This window comes from Xyrauchen texanus, chromosome 14, assembly GCF_025860055.1.
Source record: "Xyrauchen texanus isolate HMW12.3.18 chromosome 14, RBS_HiC_50CHRs, whole genome shotgun sequence".
In the NCBI taxonomy this organism is placed as follows: Eukaryota; Metazoa; Chordata; class Actinopteri; order Cypriniformes; family Catostomidae; genus Xyrauchen; species Xyrauchen texanus.
Window position 1 is genome coordinate 5,541,008 of NC_068289.1, and position 20,719 is coordinate 5,561,726.

Here is a 20,719-nt window from a genome sequence, read left to right on the forward strand (position 1 = left end):
CAGAAGACTAATAATAATGTGTATTTTCAATAAATGTTACATAGCTAAATGAATGAATGCTGCCTTCCTTTCCTTTTTAACGCCATGCCAGCTTCTATGGCTATATTCATGGTGAGAGCCAATTTAGTTTTTTTCAACAGTACAACTAAAAAGTGTGTTTTCCTTAACTTAATTTGGATTAAGTTACCAAGTTTAACCAAGTATGGTTAAAAACCTTTTCAAAAGTGTCAATAGAATGATACAGGTTCCTCAAGTGTGTAGAAGCGTTACAGTCCAGTAAGACATGTTTAATGTGTTGTTGGTTCTGACAAGAGGGGTAAGAATTGGTATGTGAGCATTGAGTGTCCTATCCGGCATCGAGTGTAAGTGACTTGATCCCAATGATTATTAAAGGGAATATGTGTCTTGTCCCAACAACAGGATTTATTTCCCATAATTTGTTGTTTAAACACTGATCCCAGTCCGACTGCCATTTGTTTTTAGTGTATGCGTTTAATGTTGGTTTTAGGTATGTGAATGGAATAGAGCATTTTACTGGTTCTGAGGATAATGCTTCTTTGGCAGCTCTATCTCCTTGTTCATAACCAGAGACTCCGGAGTGGCCAGGTACCCAGCAGAAAATATTATTAAACTTCTTTGATTCCAGAGATGACAATTTGTTTAAAATCTTCACGATTGTTGGGTGATTGGTTGTTATAGACTTCAGTGCTAGTAATAAAGCATTTGCCTCTTTATGAACTTTGGTTAGGGATACGTATACCTTGACACAGTTGACTTGTTGCAAAGGCTGCTGCCACTTGATTTCCAGACTAGGATCCATGTGTGTACAGTATATTAGTATATGTTGTGGGAACACTGCTCTTATATCCATGAAGTGTTGGTAATACTCATTTGAATGAGTTTCTGTTTGTTGGTTTCTCATTAAATCCAGATGGATTTTGGGCTTTTTATGATCCAATGGGGGGATTTAGCAAAAATGTTTCTGATCCAGGTTTAAATCCATTTTCAGATTCTCCAGATGAGTTTATATACATAGGCCAAATATGACTTGGTTTTCTTTCATATAGTATTAAACGCTGAGTTGAGAAAACTGCTGGATAGGCTGCTTTTCTATATTTGTTTTCAGTTTGGTTGCATATTGTAGGGCTAGGTTTAGGCATCTGATTTCCAAGAAGGAAATCATTGTATCATTGGCTTCCACATACACTCACCTAAAGGATTATTAGGAACACCTGTTCAATTTCTCATTAATGCAATTATCTAATCAACCAATCACATGGCAGTTGCTTCAATGCATTTAGGGGTGTGGTCAAGACAATCTCCTGAACTCCAAACTGAATGTCAGAATGGGAAAGAAAGGTGATTTAAGCAATTTTGAGCGTGGCATGGTTGTTGGTGCCAGACGGGCCGGTCTGAGTATTTCACATTCCGCTCAGTTACTGGGATTTTCATGCACAAACATTTCTAGGGTTTACAAAGAATGGTGTGAAAAGGGAAAAACATCCAGTATGCGGCAGTCCTGTGGGCAAAAATGCCTTTTATGTTTTATGAAAATGTTGATGCTAGAGGTCAGAGAAGAATGGGCCGACTGATTCAAGCTGACATAAGAGCAACTTTGCCTGAAATAACCACTCGTTACAACCGAGGTATGCAGCAAAGCATTTGTGAAGCCACAACACGCACAACCTTGAGGCGGTTGGGCTACAACAGCAGAAGACCCCACCGGGTACCACTCATCTCCACTACAAATAGGAAAAAGAGGCTACAATTTGCAAGAGCTCACCAAAATTGGACAGTTGAAGACTGGAAAAATGTTGCCTGGTCTGATGAGTCTCGATTTCTGTTGAGACATTGAGATGGTAGAGTCAGAATTTGGCGTAAACAGAATGAGAACATGGATCCATCATGCCTTGTTACCACTGTGCAGGCTGGTGATGGTGGTGTGATGGTGTGGGGGATGTTTTCTTGGCACACTTTAGGCCCCTTAGTGCCAATTGGGCATCGTTTAAATGCCACGGCCTACCTGAGCATTGTTTCTGACCATGTCCATCCCTTTATGGCCACCATGTACCCATCCTCTGATGGCTACTTCCAGCAGGATAATGCATCATGTCACAAAGCTCGAATCATTTCAAATTGGTTTCTTGAACATGACAATGAGTTCACTGTACTAAAATGGCCCCCACAGTCACCAGATCTCAACCCAATAGAGCATCTTTGGGATGTGGTGGAACGGGAGCTTCGTGCCCTGGATGTGCATCTCACAAATCTCCATCAACTGCAAGATCCTATCCTATCAATATGGGCCAACATTTCTAAAGAATGCTTTCAGCACCTTGTTGAATCAATGCCACGTAGAATTAAGGCAGTTCTGAAGGCGAAAGGGGGTCAAACACAGTATTAGTATGGTGTTCCTAATAATCCTTTAGGTGAGTGTATAAACTTGGAATTGGTGATTTTCTGTATGCTCCTAAAGCCAGTCGAATACCTTGGTGGAGAACAGTATATAAAGTCATATATATATATATTCTCCTGGCTGATCCATAAATGATGCTTCCACAGTCCAGCTTTGAGCAAATCAATGTTCTGTACAGATTCACAAGTTGAACTGTCTGCACCCCATTTGGTTTTGGATAAAACCTTTCAAACGTTCATAGCTTTAAAACATATAATTATACATATAATTTAATATGAGGGATAAAAGACCGCTTACTATCAAAGTTGATACCAAGGAACCTGTTACCAGGATACCAAGGACAGAAATGCATACAGACAGTTTTTGTTTGGGAGAACTTGAAACCATTCTGAGTTGACCAGGAGTGCATCATCTTCATTTGGGAGTTTTCACTCGATAGTATGCATGTACTTGCTTCTGTAGCAAATGCAGATGTCATCTACATAAAAACTACAAGAACATCAGAACCAATGACTTTCACAATGCTGTCTATTTGAATACTAAAGAGAGTTACTGATAGAATGCTACATTGAGGTACTCTGAGTTCTTGTTTATGTAGATTAGACAAGGTGTTTTCTATCTTTACTCTAAAGAGTCTGTTCGATAAAACATTTTCAAAAATTAATTGGAATGCCATGTTTCCATGTCATGTCATAGGATTTCTCCTGATCAAAGAAGACAGCTACAACATGCTCCTTTCTAATGAAAGCATCACGAATATAGCTTTGAATGATGACTAAATATTTGAAAAGGGCCTGAACTCTGAATGACTAATCTAAAGTTATTCTCATTTATATTAATCAAGAATCCACAATTTTTCTTATTTTGCAATGCTCTGCTCAAAACAAAAGTTTATTTAAATCTTTACAGTACATAAAATCATTAGAGACACATGGTCAGTCCATAAATACATTTTGGAGGAATTCAGGCAAGTTTCAGCACCTCCTGTACCATTACTCCAATTCCATCAAATATTTCATGTAGTGGGGCTTTGCACATGAAAGCACTGGTGGTGACAATCTTATTTTTCTCATCAACATGGGCCTCGTTGACATGCTTGCTGATGTGCTCGCAACCAAGTTGAGTAATAGCTTCAGCAGTGGCTGGAACATCTGGATATCTGAAAGAAAAGGATTCAGTGACATCATTTTAGATCAACAACAAAATTATGGCAATGTTTTTTAATGGTGTATAGATTTATTCCTAACCTTCTATGCCTGGTGCAAATCAGCTCAGGCTATTCTGTGTGTTAAGAAACCCTTTTTTCAAAATCATGTTTTGCCGTACAAAGATAAAAAGCCCCATCCCGAGTATGTTAGCCTATTAGGATATTTTCCTAAAATCTTAGCCTTTTAGGAACATGGTAATGTATATGGTACTGTAGTGTAGTGTCTTTATTGTACATTGAATTATTTAGTATATATAGTATTGCACTCAGTATGCATGCACATTCACACACGGCCTTATGTATTATGTCTTAAAGCAGCATTTACACACAATATGTGACAATAAAGCTTGTATTTAAAAAAACATTCATTCTCTGCCGCATTAAATACAGGTTTTCCCAGTTTCTAAGTATGTATAAATACAAGTTTGCTCCGTATACTAAACATAAGCTTTATATTCCATGAAAACATTATAAGTCCCACTCTCTAAAATCTTAATATATACTGTCTATATACAAGGTTGGGGAGTAACGAAATACAGTTACAATTTAAATCATTGGTAATCAGAATACAGTTACATTCAAAAAGTATTTTGATTACTGAAGAGATTACTTTGCATTTTATTGTCATTTGTTTCATTTAATATTTAGTCCTTTCAGATGGAAAACATTTATACATATAAATGATGTGATCCAAAGTGCATTTGAACAGTGGTGAAACACTTTCTTATGATGTGTTACATTTATACGAGCAGACAGAGAAGAAAGTTTGAAGTAAGTTTGGAGCAGAAGAAATAGAAATAACCCTTGTGTAAATTGTCAGTTTTACGCTAAGCTAAAACGCTATTTCTAGCCATTTTACATACACATGTTACCAGACACGATCATATTTTTTTATCAAGAAAATGTATATTGGATCATAATGTCTTTTTTTTCCTAGTAAGACCTTTGATTAGGGCAAAAATCATATTCTTGCTGATCAGTTTTGTATTGTTTTCCTGTAAAAATATAAAAAAATCCTTAAAACAAGATCAATTTGATTGATCTTGTTTTAGAAACAGCACTGCATAAGATATTTTGGTTTTTCAGAGAATGTATTTTTAACAGGTGAAAAAAATCTACCAGTGCTGAAAAAGTAATCCAAAGTATTTAGAATACGTTACTGACAGGGCTGGACTGGTAATCTAGCATACCGCCATTTTCCCGGTGGGTCGAGGCACTTTGAGGTCGATCAGGGGCGGACAGGTCATCAGGTGAACCGAGCTGGACGGCCGCAAAATGTGCTAAATGGGCCGCGATAAGCTTAAATGAGCTGCCGTGTTATGCCACAGTTAAGACCACAAAACGGCGCTGTGATAAGGACAGTGAGCACACGCTCAACAAGTTTTGGGCCGATTGACATGTAATATCCCGTGCCGATTTACCTTCACAGTCCAGCCCTGGTTACTGACCTTGAGTAATCTAATGGAATACGTAACAAATTACATTTTACAGCATGTATTCTGTAATCTGAAGTGGAATACATTTCAAAAGTCCCTCCCAACCCTGTCAATAAATATGGTTTACCTTTCATCCTTTTCATGGCCAACAGTCACCTCACAGCCAGGGAAAACCTTAGCAGCCAGCACAGGTGAGATACAGCACAAGCCGATGGGCTTCTTCTCAGCATGAAAGGCCTGCAGCACTGTTTTCACCTGCTCATTGACAGAGCAGTCTTTACCCTGGACAGCCCAGCTACACAGGTTTTTAGCTGCGCCAAAACCACCTGGAAAACACACTATGTTATGAGTCATACGAGTATGGACATTCTTCCAAAATAGCTGTAAATAGCAGATGTGTGCTAACCAGGAAAGATGATGGCATCCAGATTCTTCACATTAACCTGAGAAAGGTCTTGGATATCACCCCGGGCAAGTCTGGCACTCTCCATGAGCACATTCCTCCTTTCCTCAGTTGGAGAGTTTTTCAGGTGATCTACAACATGCATCTGATCAACATCGGGTGCAAACATCTTGACCTGTTGGGAGGTTGATTCTGTTACTAAAGAAAATCCTAGACATGAATAAGCAATGCATTGTAAAATGTAGTACAAATTAGGCTGGGACTGTTTTGAAACCAGCAAACCAAGGTGTAAATGCACTATATTATAAAATATTTAATTGGCTATAAATATCAAAATTATACAATTATAAGTGTTTTTCTTATTTTTTGTTTTTTTATATATTCAATGTACCACTCCACTATTAAAGGAATAGTTCACCCAAAAATGTAATGCTCTCTTATTTTACTCACCCTTATGCCATCCCAGATGGGTATGACTTTCTTTTGATAAAAACAAATCAATGTGCCTCCAGGATTTTTTATGGGGTGGCCAGAGTGGAACAGTAAACATTTTTAGGGTGGTACACCAAAAAATGTGTGTGTGTGTGTGTGTGTGTGTATATATATATATACACACACACACACACACACACACACACACACACACACACACACACACACACACACACACACACCGATCAGCCACAACATTAAAACCACAAGCCTAATATTGTGTAGATCCCCCTCGTGCCGCCAAACAGCTCTGACCCGTCGAGGGGTTGTTCCATTTTGATGTCCCCTTTAAAACTTCAATGTAAACCCCCACTTGCGATGATTGGGTAACATCTTTGCATATGAAATAAGTGTCAACACCCCCGCCATTACACGTGTGGTATTATTTTGAAAATCTTCTGCAGTATAGCAGCTAAAGAAAGGTATTTTAGATATTTATATTGGAAAACAAGGCAAAACTAGTCAAAATGTGTTTTGTTGCAGCGTATTATGCAGTGCTGCTATTACGCGTCATCTTTAGAGTTTAATGTGATCTCATGTTACATTAAATGAGATCAAGCAACTATTCGACAACGGCAATTTTTGTCCACAATTTTTTAATTGTCAAAGTTGTACAACATCAACAAACCCTTTTAGCTCTATCTAATATTACGTTTTGAAATGTTGGTGAAAACATGCAAATACACTCACCTAGAACTATATTAGGAACAGTATGGTCCTAAAAATAGTTCCCAATATGGTCTTCTGCTGTCGTAGCCGATTCGCCTCAAGGTTCGATGTGTTTGCATTCTTAGATGCTATTCTGCACACTACAAATGTACAGAGTGGTTATCTGAGTTACTGTAGCCTTTCTGTCAGCTCAAACCTGTCTGGCCATTCTCCGTTGACCTTTTTCATCAACAATGTGTTTCTGTCCACAGAACTGCCGCTGATTGTATGTTTTTTGTTTTTGGCACCATTCTGAGTAAACTCTAGAGACTATAGTGTCTGTTGTGCATGAAAATCCAAGGAGATCAGCAGTTATACCAGTCAAACCAGCCTGTCTGGCACCAACAATCATGCCACCAATTTTCCCTATTGTGATGGTTGATGTGAACATTAACTGAAGCTCCTGACCCATATTTGCATGATTTTATGCAGTGCATTGCTGCCACATGATTGGCTGATTAGATAATCAAATGAATAAGTAGGTGTACAGGTGTTCCTAATAAAGTTCTAGGCGAGTGTACTCCGTACTAACAGTCTGTAATATATGAAGCAATAGAATTAACATGGATACTCATACTTGTCTGTTGCAACATTACTGTCAGGTCCAATAGAGTTGCACTGCATCAACTTTTAATTTAAGTCTCACTGTAAAGTCTCCGTCAAACTGTGTCTTGTTTGAAAAAGAATACTCAGTAAAATGAAGCGTACAAACACTGTCTTACTGACGCGATCTGGGACTTCATTAAAAATAAACGTCAGCCTCTCTTTTCTCATGTTAGGATCATTAGGAATCAAATGCAAAGAGTCGGTTTTTCAGTTTACCTGGCACTGCAAAATATTTTGTACATTTTGCAGGCATCTCAAACATTTTGCTGCTCCCATAATCCCTGTGTTTCTCCCTGCCGTGCCGACTCTTATCACTGCTCTAACCACGAACCTGTTGGCGGGCCAAAGAGGCGATGATGAAGTAGGCATTGATCTATTTATGCAGAGGCAGACTTGTGCTGATATATTCACCTCTATAAAGTAATAAACCGACAAAGTCTACGGTAACTCAGATAACCACGCTGTACAATTGTTGAGAAGTATAGCATCTCAGAATGCTATTTTTCTCTCAGAATGCAGTGCAAAGTCTTTTGAACATCTCTGGCATTGCTCATCCATTTGCTTGAGGAACTTAACTTGGAGCACAACCATTGCGTGGAGTGCTGAACCTGCATTACCCGCCATTGTGTATGCTTTCCCAGTCAGTGCAGACACCCTGCAAGAAGCTGACGTCTACATTGGCTGGGAAAGTATATTCAATGGCGGGTAAAGCAGGTTCAGCACTACATGGTAAGCGTTGCCGGTTCTTTCTGAAGCACACACAGACCATGTTTATCGATCTTTAATCACAGCCTTTGGCAGTTAAATAATCGCATATGAACATATGTTATTTTGATTAATTATACAGCCCTGAGAAGTCTACTGATGCACTCTATGAAACTTAATGGCCAAATAAAAGGCTCATTGAAATCATTGCGATATAAACGTTATTGTTGAATTTTTATCTTCAGCAAAATCATCACAATGATATTGTGGGTATTCAATGAATCGTCCAGCACTAGTTAGTTGTAAACCCCCACTTTTCCATTGCCACCATTTTTAAACAAAGTGGACATACTGGCTTGTTCAAGTTAATGGGCTCTCCTCTCTCATTTGGCTTAAAGCCAAAATGTTCCCACACCAGAGCTGTGGACTGTGGCTTTGTAACCAAGTCCATTTGGACGTATTCTTCCAAACTTTCAGGGTTTTGAAAAATAAGAATTATGCAGTCCTTGGGAAAAACACCTATTAAAACACCTATTAGTCTCGAGTAACGCAATCTTCACCTGCGGCTGTCTGCTCTGTGTGTGTGGAGCTACCCCGCCTACGAAACACAGAGAGCAGATGAGAGAACAGAAGCAGCACGACTGACTAAAATCTTGCTGGCATTTAATATTATTTAAACAAACACGCATTTAAACACAATGGGCAATATCGAGGTCATGTTCATACATCGTACGATAAGTCGATAATGTAATGTGCCATTTGGAAAATCTCGATTCCATGAGCATGTGTGCGCACCTCATGAATGAGCGCGTACAGACCATTCTTCTGTTTCAGTTCAAACTGGAAAAATTTCCAGTCATGTCATTTTAGAGAATGCTGTCTATTCATTTTAGAGAATGCTTCGATCTATTACACATGAGACCGCTCCAGTACTGACTCAAGAGATGTTCCACATTGGGCCTGGTGCCTTGGGCGCATGCGCATCACGGTGACTCTTGCACCGACAGGGTGTTATGCTGGGTCAAATTTTCAGAAGGAAAGTGTTAACCACAGATTCATCCAACACAGGATGGGGCACAGTGTCTGATGGATGCCCGACTTTCGACACCTGGACAGGCCTATAGGTACTGACTTTCTTTCTAGCTTGAGTGCTTTTCATTAATTGTCAATCACCACATATATATGTTACCAGGACATGATGACCCACATATGGCTGGCAAAACGTTGATAGGCGTATCCTCCGGTGCGCCTCCTTCATTCTGCCATCAGCAAAGTATGAGTGGAAATGAAAACAGTCCTTTTAATTGCACCGAAATGGCCCAATCAGTCCTGGTTTCTGGAGATGGTAGAAATACTGGACAGGCCTCCATGGGAAATACTGCATGATTTGGCCTCCCCAGTCAGAGCTGTGAAGCCTACATGTGTGGCCTTTGAACGGAGCACATCGGACGAGCCAGAATTGGCTCAGTCGGTTATAAACACCATTGTACAAGCTAGCGCACTCTCCACGTGACACCTTTACTTACTGAAATGGAATGTGTTCACTAATTGGTGCTTCTCACATGGTAAAGACCCTGTGCACTGCCCATACCTGAAATTCGTACATTTCTTTAAGAACGATTGGACGTAGGGCTCACTCAGTCAATGCTCAAAGTTTATGTGGTGACAATATCTGTGTATCATGCACCTTAAGCCGGCACCTCTATTGGCAAACATGATTTAATCATAATTCCTTAAGGGGGGAAGAGGCAGCTAAATCCCACTTGCCCGGCTACAGTCCCGACTTGGGACATAACTTTAGTCCTAAAAGTGCTTGCAGGGCCTCCCTTCGAGCCTCTGGACTATGTTGAATTGTGTGTTCTTTCTCTTAAGACTGCATTACTAATGGCTTTGACCTCAGTAAAATGGATTGGTGATTTGAAAGTACTGTCAGTTGACAATTAATGTCTGGAGTTTGGTCCTGTCTTTCAAAAACCACTGTCAAACCCAGAAAAGGCTATGAGGTTATAACCACACCCTTCAGAGTGCAGGTGGTTCACGTTCAAGCCTTTTCCCTCCTCCATTTAATTTGGACGAGGAACAGTCCTTGAATTTACGAGCGCTACACACAAACGTTGAGCACGCCCTCAAATTCAGGCTGTCCGACCAGCTCTTTGTGTGCTTTGGAGGACACACAAAAGGAATGTCCTACTCCAAGCAAGACTTTTTCTCTGGATCGTTGATGCGCCCTGGTTTACGAGTCACAGGGTGCAAACTGCCCAATTCGTGTTAAAGCCTACTCAACTATAGGTGTGGCCTCTTCATGGGCATGCACAAATGGTGTGTCCTTACAAGACATATGTTTTGCAGCAGGATGGTCTTCTCAAAACACATTCGCAAGGTACAACCAAGACATAAAGTCTCTCTCTTAGCAAGTCATCTCTGTCTCGAGCGCTTGCCATTTCATTGGCCAAAAATATACTTATGCCCCTCTTTTTAAATATGGGCTGCCTGACTTATTACACAACTGCCTGCATTCAGACTGCTGTATTTCCTAAAAGTCACAGGTACATTCATTACATGTCTCGACTGGGTTCGTAAAGGAGTTAGTTCATAATATATGATTATAGTTCTGCATAGTATATATATATATACACACATACACACTGAGTGTTCCCCTCCTGACCCACCATGAGGGTCCTTCACTTGTAGCATATTCAATCATGCTGGTCGCTGTCCCGCGGGTTATGTTGTGTAGTGCGGTGTGATGAGTCTCTGTTCCCCATAGTGTCAGCTTAGTGATGCAATGTCTGGTTACCCTCATCTCAGGGAACCGACGTTACATACTTAACAGAGACGTTTCCCTCGATTGTAATTCTGGTCTTAATATAATTATACCACAGCTGTGCATTAAATAGTCTGTACACATATTTTCATTGTAAACCATATGACGTTTCTGATGCTCCGTTTCTCCTTGTCAAGATTGTTTTTTTTAATGTTTTTATTATACAAAATGCTGGTAAAACAGCTATATGCATTCCATGTGGAACCAATCTTGGATGAATGGAAACAAAAAGTAGGAAAGCCAATTATTTTCAAAATGAAACTAGGCCTGTTTGTTTTAGAAAGACAAATTTATCTTACATCCGACTTAATATTTACAGTTACAGTGAGTCTATACAGTGTGTACAGTGACTTTCGGTTCACCTGGAGAAAATATATTTCTTTTACAAGGTAAAGTGTTTGGTAAAAACTGTTGTATAAAAGCTTGCTTGGTTGTTTTGTCCAAGAGCTTGTTTTGCTGATGTCGTTTTCACAGTGCTCCTCTAACAAGCACTGCTGATGATTCAAGTGGTGCACTATAATGCAAATACTCAAGAGTTTCAAGTTTCCATTCCTAAAATGGAGAGGAATATTCTACATACACAAATGCTTCTCTTTGCTGGTGAATCCTTTAGGTTAAATATTAGATGTATAATAATACATATACATTATTCTGAATATATATAGAATATTACATACATACAACATTATTCTGTGTTAAATATAAAGTGTCATAATGATCATGGTGGACGGGGTGCAGTTTTTTTCAAGGGGGGCCAGGGCCCTCTCTTGTAGATGCCACTGTAACAAATTAGGATTTTTAGAAGAATATCTCAGCTCTGTAGGTTCAAACAATGCAAGGGAATAGTGACCATGGTTGGTTGCACCAGCTGTGCGTAAGTTCTCCCGTAAGTTGGGATGTAAAGTTCACACTAAGGGCTTAGTAACTACTAGTTAGTTTGTAACTGAGTCAGTGCTTTGTTTCAACACCTGTTCTTCAGGCAAGACTTAACTAGTAGGTCGTAAAGCTCTTCATAATGTAATGCATAGTCGCATAATATGACGTTGACCTGTATTGATCCAATAAACAGCTTCAATTTGATCTGCTTAATGTTGATGTTCAAACTTTGTTTGTTCACGTAACTATCAGCTGTAATACATTATATCCCCATTAAAATACGATACGTAGATTTGATAAATAGTAGATTTGCCCAGTGTAAATATCAATATATAGGAACTGGTATCTAAAATATAGAAGGGGTGATAAATAAACACGAATACAACAGGCTGGAAAAATAGACATTAATTTTAATATCCTATATTGAATTAGTTCAAACTGCACTGTTAGATCGGTTTCATACTGAAGAGCCGCTTAAAAGTTTTTTCGTAAATGTAAACGAGTGTAAATGTCAACATCATACTGCATGTCGAAATGAGTGATGACTGTCACGCAACACTCAAGCCAACATACAACACTTTTTTGGGCATTTTTCAGATCAATTCGAGCATTTTGCGAATTGGAGAACATTTGAGCGGATATAGATACGGCTGCATGCAGTTATACTTACAGAAGCTTGCTGACGGCTCAAATGAACAAGAACCGCAGACGCCTCGTGGATTTCACTTCCATCAAATACACCACAGCCTGCCAACACTACAGCAACACGCTTTGCCATTTCTTCAAATTAAACGACTATCAAAAACTCGCTGAAACACGCAATCATCTTGAAAGCTTCTGTAGTTTCGGGAATGAAAAGTGAAATAGCGACAATATAACAGCGCCTCCAGCGGCGAAGAGAGGAGAGCGCGATGGACCGGAGAACTTTTATTTTGAAAACATTTGCAAAGTACGTTTTCCGTTTCCGGTCTACACATTTGACATGTATGCGATGTAGTGGATTGTTTCAATTTTTAATGATTGTATCTTTACTGTACGACGTTTAACGTGGGGACTAAATAACATTACATTTCTTGATGTAAGTGCGGTCACTAAGTACTTCAGTTATTGAGTGCTGTGGTGTTTAATTCACTCAAGAACGCATGCTAGCTAATAACCTTCGTGGATATCACTGAAGCCAACCTCAGTCAAGCGTGTGGTCATGGCAGGACTATATAGAGCTCTTTTAACAGCTTCCTGCTCTGTCACAAAGGTGAGATTATTTCACATTTAAACCATCAACCGTTATGTCTGATTTTCTGGCTGACAGTGAAAGAGTGATCCAGGTAATTGACAATTAAGGTTGTAGGAGAAGATATATGAATCAAGTTCGTTAAAAATGTATATTTGCCTCCATGTTGGTTTTATATATTTTTTTGGAAAACAAAAAACAGATATTTATAGCATTTTCTTAATGATAAATTATTTAATGACTTAAAATCTGTCAAGTGATGTAACAATAAAGTAAAGGTTTTAAAACACTTTCCTTGAGAGTACAGTTTTGATCATTATTATTATTTAACATTTTAAACATTATTTTCAAGGTAAGTATTTTCTACAGTTATCATTAGTTTTTTTTAGTTATGAATACCAATACATTTTCTCAAAGACCTGAACAAAATGTGCACCTTGATAGAAATTTAAAAATGTCTGATTTGATTTGTTTTATTTCACACACGGGCCTAAAGGCCTAAACTTTATTTTATTTTTTTGTCACATGACAACAATATTGCAACTTGTACCATCTGACTGATTTATGGAAGAAAGTTTTTCAAATACTTATATTTTGAAACTAAATTATTTCACTGCTTACTTTTCAGAAATAATGGTAAAATATTATTTCAAACTACGTATGCCAACATTTATTTTATCAACAATTTCAGATTTTAATGAGACTTATTTTTTCTTGTCTCTGTACAGTTACACCACACATTTTTCACTTTAAGTCCCAGAAAAATAATAAAATGACTTTGAACTCAGAAATGTACAACATTTTCATCGTAGTAGAGCTTTAAATGAATTATTTTGTGTGGTTTTTGTTTTTCATGTATTTTTTTTTAAAATAATTGTCACATCATTTACCCATATACTTAATGATAACGCCCCAAAAATGAAAATGTTCTCATCGTTTATTCAACCTCATGCCGTCAAAGATGTGTATGACTTTCTTCTGCTGAACACAAACAAAGATTTTTTGAAGAATATTTCAGCTCTGTAGGTCCATACATACAGCATAGAAGTTATCCATAATACTCAAGTGGTTTAATCCATGTGTTCAGACTACGGATGCACTGATCATGAAATTGGCCGATTCCAATTGCCAATTTATTTTGTTTTGTGTTTTTGTTTTAAGCAATAGACAAGAAAGTATGAAAGAGTTCATCAAAAATATATTTATTAGCTCTTTTGCGGGCAAAACTGGCCTTAAATTAAAAAGTATCAGTAGCTGTGTGAAATTATAGGCAACAACTGCATATTAAGCACTGGTGGTGCACCGATCAGGAAATTTGAGGCCGATATGATCTTCTATTTTTTTTATATTAAGATTGGCCGATAACAATTTTGTCAAAAAGTGCCCTTTGCCACACTTTTTCAAGTTATATGCTGCAGTCATGTTTATGCCCCACACAGTAAAATGACAGTAACTCTACAAAAAGATTCAATTTGTTAACATTAACAACATAACTGTATTTAACATGAAATAATGAACTTAATGTTAGTTACAACATATACTAATACATTTTTAAAATCAAAAGGTGTATTAGTAACATTAATGCTAACTATGAACTAACAATGAACAATTGTATTTTTATTGACTAACATTGATTAATAAATGCTGTAAAAAAATATTGTTCATTGTTTGTTTGTGATACCTAATGCATTAACTTATGTTAAAGTAATGCAACCTTTTTATTAAGTGTTACCAAAGTTACATAATTGTGAATTACTAACATTTATTTGTATTGAAAACAGTTATTAATAGTTATGTTGCCAATATCAAAAGGTCATTGTGATATACTGGCAACCAGTAAAAAACATGAGAGCATCACACACTGCAGAGATGCATTCAAAAATAAGAAAACTATATCCATTACAAGCTCTAAAACTGCTCCAGTGAGAAATCATTAATATCTATGATTTGTTTACTGTCTTTGGTGTCTTGTAAGACAAATCACGAATTAAGCAAATGTGCGATGACGTGGTGCCGTTATTGAACATTAATCTGATTTAAATTGGGATCCTCACAGAATAGCACTGAGATGAGTGAATGATGATGATGATGATGAGGGTATTGAGAGCACCTGGAGAGGTGCATGCCTTGACTCACGTCATGTATTTTCATGTTTATTTGTTGTTTCATTTGTTTTTATACCCATTAGCAGCCTCTTTATCCTCTTCCTGCTCACTGGTGAGTCAGAATAACTACCGTAATTACTATCCAAAGATGGTGAATAGTTAAAAATGAGTTACATTTCGGTCCAGTCTCACCCAAAACCGATTGTATTGGTTCTGAAGACATGGATTAAACCACTGGAGTCTTATGGGTTACTTTTATGCAGCCTTAATGCGCTTTTTAGAGCTTCGCAGCTTTGGTCAACATTCACTTGTATTTTATAAACCTAAAGAACTGAGATATTATTCTAAAAATCCTTGTGTTCTGTTAAATGATGAGAGAATTAAACATTTTGGGTGAACTATTCCTTTAAATTGTCATTACAGAATCTGACACAAGGCACATGTCCACTGATAGGAGCATGTCGCACTAAATTCACCAGGAGCCGCATCCCTCCACAGGTATGTGATGGATCAAGTGTGCATGTAACAAATGAATTGATTCAATTTATTGAGAGCACTGGCCTTACACCCTCTTCTTTCCCTTTAGGTATTTGAGGAGCGATCAAAGGAACATGAAAAGTATGGTGGGGATCCAGAACAGCCTCATAAACTGCATATAGTGACACGGGTTAAAAGCACAATGCGACGACCCTATTGGGAAAGGAAGGTTGTAAAGGGTTTGGGTCTTATGAAGGTGGGCTGTGATCTTTGTTTACCTACACAATGGTAACTCAATACACAAAATGTGTTATTGAATAAATCTTGTTCATTATCACTAGGCACATGAACCCCGTGTCCACAAGAACACCCCCTCTGTAAACAATCAACTAAAAATAATTAAGCATCTTGTCAAGTAAGTTGGAGACTTGCATTTCATCGCACAGTTTCTTTTTTGTTGCTTTAAGAAATCGTTTAACTTGATTGTAGGCCATTAGGATACTATAACTTATTTAAATGAGATTCTTGTGTGCAGGATTCAGCCCCTCAAGCTCCCATATGGACTACCTGTGGAGGAGGATATGGCCAACACATATTTGAATAGCAAAGGGGAGCTGGTAGTGAAACGTCGTCTTAAACCACTCGAGCAGAAAGCCATCGAGTCATAGGATTTTTGGCCTACTGTTTGTGTTATTTGTCTGCTGTTTGTTTAATAAATGTTTCAAATAACTAAACATTCCTTTTAATTTGTGCAGTCCCTCAGGTAATTCAGTACTTACATCATTGATATGGATAGAAAGCCAGTAAAACCACTACCATGAACGGAAGGATGAGCTTCACATGTTTAAAATTATCATTTTTAATGAGTCATGTATTGCTACATAAGAAGAAAAAAAGCCTGCAACCTTTCACATCAATGGGAGAAAGAGGTGGCAATTTTTATTGGAATGAAGAAGCTTGCTTCCTTGGCACTTGTTTGATGCTCTCTGACCTAAGCATCAGTCCATTAAGAGGCCAAAATATTGATTGTGTTTTTTTTTTGCAACATTGAGTAAAACAAAAGCTTACAGGAAATCTGTCAAATAAATAACATTTTCTTTGGTTAATACAAAAAAAAAAAAAAAAAAGAGGTTTAACCAGAATTCTGATTTGTATAAAGGTTTAATTCTGTAGATCAAACATAATGGGTAAAGTTTGAATGATCACCTTTTCAGGTGGCTGTATTCAGTCATTTACATTGGTCAAACATAAGTAATAGCTGAGTGACAAGAAATTAAATAAGACACGGCAAGAAAACAAGTGACCACAATGTGGTTTTACAAGACTGTTATGTAGGAAGCCCTGAAAAAGACAGCGCTTGATGTTTGGGTTCTCTAATCCTCATCAGATTCAGAGTCCGAGTCATAACCTTTGCCTCTGATGGTCTTTTTCTCCACCTTGGTGAACTTTGACCCTTGCTTCTGGCCAATTGCTGGAGGCCCCAAAAGATTCCCACTAGAAGGAAACAGGATACAATTATCAGTATGCTGTGTTGAGGTAGAGTTTGCTAGAAAGTAGGGATGCTCCAATCGGTCAGCCAAAATTCACATCCAATGACTCGGCCGATCACATATACTGATTGCTCATGTCGCAAAAGATGCGCGGCTCCTTTAAGACATCAGTAGCACTGTCATATGGAGTGTGGGGAATACTGGCATTGTTGTAATACAACAAACTTGATTCAGTAATTAAAAATGATGCAGTGGGAGATTTATAGCAAATTTGAAAAGTTTGGGTACTGTGCTGTTAATTTGCCATTCTTATCATTCATGGCGGCAGCTTCTCAGTTTCCGCTGGGCATAGGCATCTCAGTTATAACGCGAGTTCAAACATTTTGATTAAATATCTCCCAATTAAACGACATTAACAGTACACTGTAAACCCTAAAGTTGTCATTACGGTAAAAAACATGTTGTCCTAATAAAGTATTACTTGAAATATTAAGTTTTGGACTCATCTCTGCAAATATTTAAGTTAATTGAACTTATTTTTCTTAGATTTCCGATTTGAAGTGTTAATAACTCAAAACTATTGAGTACAAAATTGAGGTTACGGGGAATACCCACAATCCCTTGCTGCTTGAATTAGGTTTCCTTGGTCAGAGGGAACATATTGGGGAATTTAAATAATTGTTATTAAGAATTCATAGATGTTTTAGCTCTTTTGTTGTATTTATGATTTGTTGTAAATTGTTGTTTGGTGTAATGTCATCATTTGGGTGATCTGTATCTCTTTGGTCAAGTTGGACCCTGGTCACACTATCAGTTCTCTTTGTGCTTGTGCAGCTGAAGTGCATATATGCATTTCTGTAAAGAATTTAATAACTGACCTAGAATCAGTTATGATCTTTATTTGAGCTGTGCTGTTGTTTGATCTCAAATTGAATAAATTTAGTTAAAATGTGCAACAGTAGAAACAACAATATTTAAATTAAAGTTAAATCTACTTGCATGTAGTTAACTCAACTTAAATAGTTAAGTACACTCTACTTGAAAACCAAGTTAATGGAACTTAAATACTCAAGTTTTGGAAGACCTTATTACTCAAATGGAATTGAGGGAACGAGTTTACGCACTCAAATGAGTGCAATGAACTTATTAGGGTTTTCATTGTAGTAGCACCCGTAGGGTCCAGAAACATGCACTCTTCCTCCACTTTTCTTTCCTCTCTTCCCCTCATGAGTGAGAGCGTGTTCCCCTCATTAAAGTTTAAGTAGCAACAAGTGTTGAAAATTAACTATTAATACAATCCTCCAACTAAATGAACAGGCATGGAATGCATTTATAAATATAATAACTCTTTATACCATAATATAATATTATATGAAATAAGGAATAATAATAATTATATGAAATAATGACAATTATTTAACTGCGCCTATGGGTTATCAGTTTGTCTTCAGTTTGACACTAATCTTCTTTTTTTTAATCTTAATATAGAGAATATTTTGTTAGCCTATACTTGATTTAAAGTCTATAAAACATTTTTTTTTAATAAGACTTTTAATTTTAACTTGTTTTGTCAGCACAAACTAGGCAAAGTGATATTACTGTAAAGAGGAAAATTCAATTAATAGTGACAATGTGCAGAAAGCTTGCATAAAGCCAGTTATGACAGAGATCCTGATAAAAGGTGAACTGATTGGTATCTGCTGATCAGGTGACAAGATCGTATAGGCTGTACAAATCCTAATCGGAGAATCCCTACTAGAAAAACAGTTTACACTGGTGGATGAGTCTCATGAAAAGTACAAAAGAGCACTCAATTTCCATTGAAAATATATTTCTATGTTGTTATTTACCTGTAGTTGATGATATCTGAGCAGCCCAGTCTCCACTCCAGCACTTCAGTGGGGAACTCATCTGTGTTGCCCAGATCAGTAAAGCCCACAACAAAATCCTTTGTCTTCCCATCCTTTACCAGAGCCAGTGTCGGAAGGACTTTAATCCTCAGCCTCTCGGTTAGGAATGGAGCCTTCTCAACATTCAGCTTGATGAACTTTGTTTCCAGATGTTTCTTAGCCACAATAGCCAAGTGCTTGTCTAAAATTCTGCATCTTTAGAGAATATTGTATGCATTAAAGCATTATTTTCAAGACAAAATATTTGTATCACCGCATCAGAGATTTGCAGGTAATGTGAACAATGCACTGAAAATAAATCATTTGACCTTAAACAGTTTTAACAGCATTTGTTTCTTAGTGAAGTGCAAATTATTAACTTGAACACCTGAATGTAGAATCTCTGTAGAAATGGCAGACCACATTTTTGCTTTCTTTCACTTCTGCAAAGAAATCTTTCTCACTTGGAATCTCTCTGTATTCTCCATGTCCTTTAGACATCCATTCCTGAGAATAGACACACCATAGATTAAAAAGTCTCATCATAATAATTGGGAAATCTGGTCTGCTTCAATGCATTCTAATGATCACATGTTGAAGATAACGCATTAATATAAATAAACGTTAATATTAGATGCTAGAACAAGCTGTTCAACAAACTTCCAAGCTAGGGCTAGAGTGCTAAAAGCTTATATATTACCGACCTGCTTCTGCTTCTGAGCTTTCTTAAGGGTCTCGAGTCTTCTCTCCTTGAGCCGTTCCAAGTCATCTTCATCCAGCCGTTCCAACTTGTCCAGTTTAGCATCCAGCTGTTCTTCCACTATCCGTGCAGACTGCAGCACCTGCTGCTCCAGAGCCTTCGCAACAATCTCCATTGACTGACTGGCCATTTTCTTTCAAACACTGACTACCTGATACACATATGGCACATTGTTAGATCCAACAAGATCCTGTCTGGAGATGTAAATTGCATGAAAATAAGATGCGTGTATACAGCATGAAATATAACAAACCAACTGCTACTAAGGAGTGGCACACGACAGAAAGTGAGCCACAACAATAGAGACGCATAAGGACAAGCATGACAAATGTGCTAATTCTTTCGGGACCTTATGTCAGTGCCTCAACAACATATTATGGTTTTAAATGACCATAAACTCCAGAAAATAAGAACCATTATAGCTTAACGTTTATATTTATGTGATTGTGTCGAATCATGCTAGTGTTAGCTTCTGACAACGTCTTTGCTCAGCTGCAGCCCCCGGTATAATGCAATGCGATAGTCTCAAGAAAGCAACCACTTATTATCTATCATAATGCATCTATATTATATAGTAAAAACGATTTTTTTTAATATTGGTTAGAGAACCGTACTTACCTACGCTGTGTTGTTTCAAGAACGCGGCACGATGACGAATGGTTGAACGTAGTGACGTCAACGGATTACGTCTAGCAAAGCGTGTAGGCTGAAAGTTTGAAAAAGCTTTATTAGCTTGGATGTTGGTGTTTAAGCACATTTTGTCCCCAAATAAATATATTTATTTGTTAAAACTTGTGTTATTTGAATTGTTTAATTCATCCTTTTTACAGCCATAGGGTTTGTTGACATTACATCGTCATGGCAACGAAAATGTAAAATTGGCTATAACTTTACAAAGAAAAGGTTAATGAGCGATTTTATCACTAAAATCATGTTAACATGTATATTGTTTATGTCTTGTGGCAATACTTTTGAAACAGTGAGTATTTTGATGCTTACAGGCTGGCCCCAATCACTTCCATTGTAAGTGCCTCTGTAACACAAATAAAATTTGTGTTACAGATGGGGGGTGTTGTTAGTTAATAATATTATGC

The 20,719-nt window shown here is 37.6% G+C and overlaps 3 protein-coding genes across 3 annotated transcripts; 1 reads left to right on the forward strand and 2 right to left on the reverse strand.

Moving 5' to 3' along the window:
- Window positions 1–3,287: 3,287 nt before the first annotated feature.
- On the reverse strand, window positions 3,288–12,557 carry zgc:162944 (uncharacterized protein LOC569993 homolog). Its single transcript, XM_052141744.1, has 4 exons — window positions 12,344–12,557; window positions 5,466–5,637; window positions 5,187–5,385; window positions 3,288–3,575 (listed from the first exon to the last, which is right to left on the reverse strand). The coding sequence occupies exons 1-4, from the start codon at window positions 12,449–12,451 to the stop codon at window positions 3,380–3,382; spliced, it is 675 nt and encodes a 224-aa protein (XP_051997704.1). The 5' UTR covers window positions 12,452–12,557; the 3' UTR covers window positions 3,288–3,379.
- Window positions 12,558–12,641: 84 nt separating this feature from the next.
- Window positions 12,642–16,293, forward strand: mrpl30 (mitochondrial ribosomal protein L30). The gene is made up of 5 exons (XM_052141745.1): window positions 12,642–12,925; window positions 15,433–15,507; window positions 15,596–15,742; window positions 15,828–15,901; window positions 16,022–16,293. The coding sequence occupies exons 1-5, from the start codon at window positions 12,875–12,877 to the stop codon at window positions 16,152–16,154; spliced, it is 480 nt and encodes a 159-aa protein (XP_051997705.1). The 5' UTR covers window positions 12,642–12,874; the 3' UTR covers window positions 16,155–16,293.
- A 36-nt stretch (window positions 16,294–16,329) lies between these two features.
- txndc9 (thioredoxin domain containing 9) lies at window positions 16,330–20,298 on the reverse strand. Its single transcript, XM_052141743.1, has 5 exons — window positions 20,244–20,298; window positions 19,570–19,776; window positions 19,254–19,372; window positions 18,827–19,081; window positions 16,330–16,980 (listed from the first exon to the last, which is right to left on the reverse strand). The coding sequence occupies exons 2-5, from the start codon at window positions 19,753–19,755 to the stop codon at window positions 16,860–16,862; spliced, it is 681 nt and encodes a 226-aa protein (XP_051997703.1). The 5' UTR covers window positions 19,756–19,776; window positions 20,244–20,298; the 3' UTR covers window positions 16,330–16,859.
- Between the last annotated feature and the right edge of the window lie 421 nt (window positions 20,299–20,719).